We start from the raw sequence: 6,000 nt of genomic DNA, 5'->3' as shown, positions 1-6,000 counted from the left end.
AAAAAAGGAAGAGTAAACGTTCCAGGGATGCCCAGACGCGGCCGGCTCACGCTCGCTTGTCCCTCGCATGCCCTGGCCGTCACTTTCCGGAGCAGCAGCAGCGCAGTGCCCCCCGGGCGGGTCCCCTTGTCCCGGGAGCCGCCGCCAGCCGCGGGTGGGGCCCGCACCCCTTGGAGCGGCGGCCGCGGCCCTTCCCGAGCGGGGCTGCGCTCTGCCCGTGCCTTGTCCGCGAACCCCCTCTAGCGCCGAGCCCGCCGCACTCGGCCCGGAGCTGCCGGCAGCGCCGAGGCGAGGGGGCGCTTCCCGCGCCCGCCTCACGCACCGCACCGCGCCCCGCGCTCCCCTCGGGCGGGCGGCTGAGGAGGGGCCGCCGCTCCGACGCTCTCCTTCCATCCCTCCCTCTCTCCCTCCCTCCCTCCCTCCTTCAGCGGGGCGGCCCCGCGGCCGCGCCGGAGGAGGGGGCGAGCGAGCGCTCCGCGGGCGGCAGGGGAGCGGCGGCACCAAAAAACTGCAGCCGGCAGCGCGGCACGCAAATCAGGAGGGAGCAGCGAACATCACACCAGAGCCGCCTGGTTTCTGATTGCTCCGCGGCAGAGGGGGAGAGACAGAGACTGACTGAGAGGGGCGAGCGGCAGAGCCGGGCACGGCGGCGGAGGGTCGGGGATGCCGCCCCGCAAGTTTCCTTGATGCATTCGGGAGCGTGAGGAGGAGTCGCCGACCCTTCTCGCCCTCGCTGCGCTCCACCTGGGGAACCTGAAGCCTCTCGGCGCTGCCTCCGGCCGGGGATGCGGGGCACCGTGCGGCGCGGCCGGGGGAGGAGGCTGCTGCCGCGCAGGAGGCTGTTGAGGCTGCCAGGGGCGCTCCTGCGGGGCTGAAGGTGCCACCGGCCCGAGCCGGCGGAGGGAGCGGGGCGCGACCCCCCCCCGCCGCCGCCACCGCCTGGAAGTTGCCGGAGCTCTCCCCGTGCCCAGCGCCGCCGCCCCTCGCGGCAGGGCGGCAGCGGGGGTCCCGGCGCCCCCGCCCGCCCTCGCCCTCGGTGCTGCCGCCGTGCCCCGGGAGCCCGGCGGTGGATGAGCCCGGCCCGGCCCGCGCAGCCCCGGGCGGCAGTGCAGGCAGCGCAGCCCGGCGGGGCGGCGGCGGACCCCGCCGGCCTGAGGGAGCACGGGCAGCCTCGGCGGGCCGAGGTCGCGGGGCGCTCGGCGGGCACCAGCCATGGGGTGTAGTGAGGTGAGGGCACTGCTCTGGAGAGTCGGCCTCCTCCTCCCCCTGCTGACAGCGCGCCCCGCCGCCGCCGGGCACGTCGCCAGCAACCACGGTGAGTGAGGGCGGCCGCGGGTGCGCTGCGGGGCGGGCCGCCCGCAACTTTCCGGCGGGCGAGGGCTGTGAGGGGATGGATGGAGGGAGGGGTCCGCACCTGCGGCCGCCAGCTCGGCCTCTCCCGGCCGGGGACCGGGCGCCTCCCGGCGGTCACCCCTTCCTGCCGCCCCCAAAAGTTGGGGGTTTGCGGCTGGAGGAGCAGCGGGGCTCCGCTGCCGTCCCCTCCGCGGCTGCCGGGAGCTGTCCGCTGTCGCCCCGGGCACCCTCGGCCGCCGCGGTGTGGGAGTGAGCGCAGGGAAGCGAAAGTTGCCTCCCGGCGAGGCGGAGCGGCAGCATCGTTTTGTTTGAAGTGTGGGTTTAAGGTTTGCTTCGGTCCTGCCGAACGCAGATCCCGTAGAATGGGTTTGAGAGGGCTCATCGCGCCTTAGGGGGAATTGCTGCTGGTGAGCGAGCCGTTCAAAGGTGCCTGGCTGCCCTTAACCCCTGATTTCTGCATACTCCGGGCTGGTTGTCTGAAAAACACCCATTTAAAATCTTTGTAACAGGTGCATGCTCATCAGGTCGCACCGAAGACGGGATTTTAATTCTTCGGGTTGTAAGGTGTGCGTTTTAGAAAATTACCTCTGGATTAAGAAGGGAATCGTCCTGTTCGTAGGAATAAAAATGCATAGCACGCCCAGAGGATACAACATTTTGTTAGGAGGAACTAAAAAAAAAGAGCCCAGACCCGATTATGAAACATCATGTTACATGTTACCAAGCATCTGGATAGAGCAGAGAATTTCCTGAACTGCTTGTTTTATGTACATCTGTCTATTTAAGTTGCAGAGGATGCATCTATTCCCACAGTATGAGAGGCTTCTGTACCTTTAACATTATTTTTGTACAATTTGGCTTTTTTTTTTTTAGGTTTTAGTGTGATATGACTGAAAATACAGGAATTGAAGGGTAGCTCTAAATGTTGCTGCTGACAGAAATTGCTTTACCTGCTATGTTGAAAAAAGCGCTGAAATTGACAATGGTGGGAAGTAACGGTGAAAGAAAACAAACTGGGTTTAGTCGAGGAGTACTGTCAAATATATAGTTCATGTATTTTCACAGTTTTGTTCTGCAGTTTGTTTTCAGTGCTCTTTGTATCGACCTCAGTAACAGTAAAATCAGAGAATAAGATCTCTAGAAAACAGGGAAGAACTATAGTAGGGCCACAAAGCCCCTGTGCCATCAGGATGAGTTATGGCAAGGACATTCCAAGTTTCTATGATTCCTTTACCTCTCCTATGCTAAATGTGATGAATAATTCCACTTTGTCATTGTAGAGCCTACAATCACATCAAGGCTGATTTTTGCCATTTCTTCTGTCTTGGAAGATATCGGACTCTCACAGTGGCACAACCCAGTTTTCCTTTGATGTCACAGGCATTAGTGCATGCTAATGTCTGCTGCATTATCACAAGGCCTAACACCACACATGAATATGATTTTAAAAAGTATATATTCTTGCTATTGTAGGATAGCTAAGGCAGCATAACAGCATCAAAGGCAAAGAATTTTTATCAATTAATGCGACTCAGGTTTCTAAACTAGTATTTGATATTTCGGGATTAGATTAGTAGTGTTTAAATAGTGTTTTAAAAGTGGTTTAACAGTGTTTTTGAAGGATGGGGAAGACAGTTGCCAAAAGTCTGTCAGGGATGAAGTGGTTTCTTGATGTTGTTGTAACTTTTCCTAACAAGTCCAGGTGTGGTGTTGGCTGCAGAGAGTACTGGTGAATTTCCTAACTCCTGAGTAACTTTTCTGCACGTTGCTTCCAAAGTTCAGTAAAATGAGTACCCTCTTAGCCTTGGTACTGCCATATCACCACAGAAATCAAATAATAAATACAACTCAACAAAACCCAAGAGAACTGAAAATGGACTGAATTAATACAGGTGCTTTCATACACACCCCCCATCCTGTTAATAAAATGCTAGCAAAAAGAGCCTGCTTTTAATGATAGCTCTATTTAAATTCAGGAATTGAAGGAAAGGAAATTACTACAATTAAAAAGTTGCCCATTGTGTAAACACTTAAATGTGGAAGGTTAAAATGGCAATTTCTAATACTTGGAATCCCAGCAGCAAAGAATTTTTTAAGATCTTGTGAGGAAACAAAACTTCTTTAAATTTTCCTGAAGTGATATTCTCAGCATGCACGTCTAGAAAACATCTTTGCAAGAACTGCTGTTGGATCTTCACTAATAATTATTATAATGATATGTTAGCTTTGCTATCTTGTATATTTAGTCTTCTATTTTGTGTGTAGAAACATACCAGCATTAATAGTAAATTGCAAAGGAATGTCTTGTTTCATGTCTTGATGGTTTGGGTGAAAAGGATGGAAGGGGAATAGGTTTATTAATCTGACTTGGTAAACAGACAGCCCTTCCACTTCATTCTTGATGGTTTGTTTCCTATTATTAAAGAGGGATTTTCAGAAAAATAATATACTCTGGTCTTATAAATTGTTATTATAACCATGTTGGGATTAATCTTTTTTGGTCTTGTCAAACAGAAAGAAATAAATATATTTTTTTATATAGCTATAAGGCTCTTAGGTTGTCATTCTTCACCCAGTAAATCAATGTGTGGTGTCTTAGAGAATTTCTAGCAAGGCAGGCACAAACAATACTATTGGCAGGGAAGTGAACTTACTCATTCATCTTCAGAGTGGTCATTCAAAAACATATTATGGCCATGGCAAGGGCTAATTTTTACTGCTCAGAAAGACCCTGTAGGGTTTGGAATTGCATAGGAGGAGTAACCACTGCAGTGTGTGGCAGAACTCCTTGGAACAGGGAGCTCAATTAATGGTGGAGGTTGAATGCTTGCATGTTCATACAAATTTTCAGTGGTTGTCCCTCACATCCAGTATGAACAGGCTGCTGTGCAAGGTTTCTGCATGCTGTGGTGCAGCTTTGTTCTTTGCTTGCCGGAACACCACGAGTTGGGCAATTGCTGTCAGAGCTAAAATTACAGATAATGGCACCTGACCTGCGCAGCTCCTTGTGCAAAACTTGTGGGAGCTTTCAAGATAAAGGTCACACCAGGTAATGGCTCAACAGTTTCCTGTGCTAAGCATGCACACATAAATGTTTCTACATATATAAAAATCAGAAACCATATTTGTTTCTACGTGAATGCCAACCAGAGAGAGTTTCTGTACCCTGGCTTCTTTCAGGTTATGCAAGCGTGGTCTTTTTGTTCATACCTCTAAAAGGCACCTGCATTCATTTTTCTCCTCTTACAAAAAAGAAGTTGACGTAAGAAATATTGTGAAATGTCAGTTCTGCAATTCATGCAGCCTTTATTTTTACAATGATTACACTTGATGTAAATTGGATGGCTCAAAGTAGATAATAAAGCTTTTTGATTCTGCTAGTAAAATATCAGGTAGATTACTAATGACCTCGAGGTATTCATCAGTTCAAAGAAGTTGGCTCATTTTCATTCACATATTTATTTTTACAGAAGTGCAATCTAGGCACTCTTTCTGAATACAGAATTCAGATTCTTTGTTTTTTTCTGTAGCAATAAGGAGACCAAAGACTGTGTGGGGAGATGGAAGTTCTCTCTGAATGAAGCTGATGGTTTACTGCTAGGACATATCTCTTACTTTGAGGACTTAAAGTACTGTGCTGCTGCCTGTGTTGTGCTAGTCCTGGGGAATTCTGATGTTCAGTTGTCCAGCTCATGCTTGAGTAAGCATTTACATCATTACAGAAACATGAGAAAGTTAAATAAACAAAGCCATTGCAGTAAATGTGTGTCATTCCCTTTTCAGCATGTAGATAAAATCATGAGCAAAATCATATTTTCGTTTCAAGTTCTTAACAAACTTTTAACAATATTTTTAGCCATGTGTAAAATCCCACACCCATATGGACTTGTGTGCTAATGAAGGCCTGGGAACCTCTGCAGTTGTAGATATGCATGAAATGACTTGTTATCCAAGAGCCTCGATTTGTATGCCATGAAATGAACAGATTTGCAATTCATGGTTCAGGATACATTCCTTGTGTTGTATTTGGCAGTACTGAGGGCTGGATATTTTGTTAATTTTATTTTTTTTTTTTTTTTTTTTGGACAAATGAGAATGGTTGGTATGGAAATACTAAGTATTAAGAAATGCATAGCTTAAGCAGATACAGTTTAAAACCAAATCAGTACAGTAGTTTTCATGTAATTTGCAGGAGTGAAAACACCACAGAGGAGCTGAAGTGTTGCCTGAAGTTAACCAATTTAACTCTCTGCTCAGACGTAATTTCTTATGAGAGGTCAAAAAGTTTACTGAGGAAAGAGAGAGAAGGAAAAAGCATATAGGAAATTGAATTTTTCTTCTTAAAATCTCCTCTGTCTTTCCAGATAGATACTTTTAGATCTTAACTCTGCTTGAGGGTTTGTTTAGGGTATCTGATGTTAAAATTTTCACTTGAGAATTTTAGAAAAGTCAAAAAGTTCAGCAAGTTGTTTGCAAGTAAGTTGCACAATAAGTCAATATCCATTTTGTTGACTATTTTTTTTGTCATGAAAAGTCTAATGTTTAAAAACCTCATTTAACTGAATTGAGATATTCAGAAAATTTTGCACGTGTACAGTATGGGAAGGATTTGATTGTTCTTAGATCCCAGTATGCCATAGCTGGGAT

General features: G+C 48.2%; 1 protein-coding gene across 1 annotated transcript in view; it reads left to right on the top strand.

Moving 5' to 3' along the window:
- The first annotated feature begins 1,212 nt into the window (after window positions 1-1,212).
- Window positions 1,213-6,000, top strand: part of EPHA6 (EPH receptor A6) — a 365,847-nt gene continuing 361,059 nt past the window's right edge. Inside the window, exon 1 of the mRNA XM_041480224.1 lies at window positions 1,213-1,315. Coding sequence (XP_041336158.1) covers window positions 1,213-1,315 — 103 coding nt within the window. The remainder of the gene's footprint in view (window positions 1,316-6,000) is intronic.

This window comes from Pyrgilauda ruficollis, unplaced genomic scaffold (assembly GCF_017590135.1).
Source record: "Pyrgilauda ruficollis isolate IOZ18807 unplaced genomic scaffold, ASM1759013v1 scaffold50, whole genome shotgun sequence".
Taxonomy (NCBI): Eukaryota; Metazoa; Chordata; class Aves; order Passeriformes; family Passeridae; genus Pyrgilauda; species Pyrgilauda ruficollis.
This window is presented reverse-complemented; position numbering and strand designations above follow the sequence as displayed.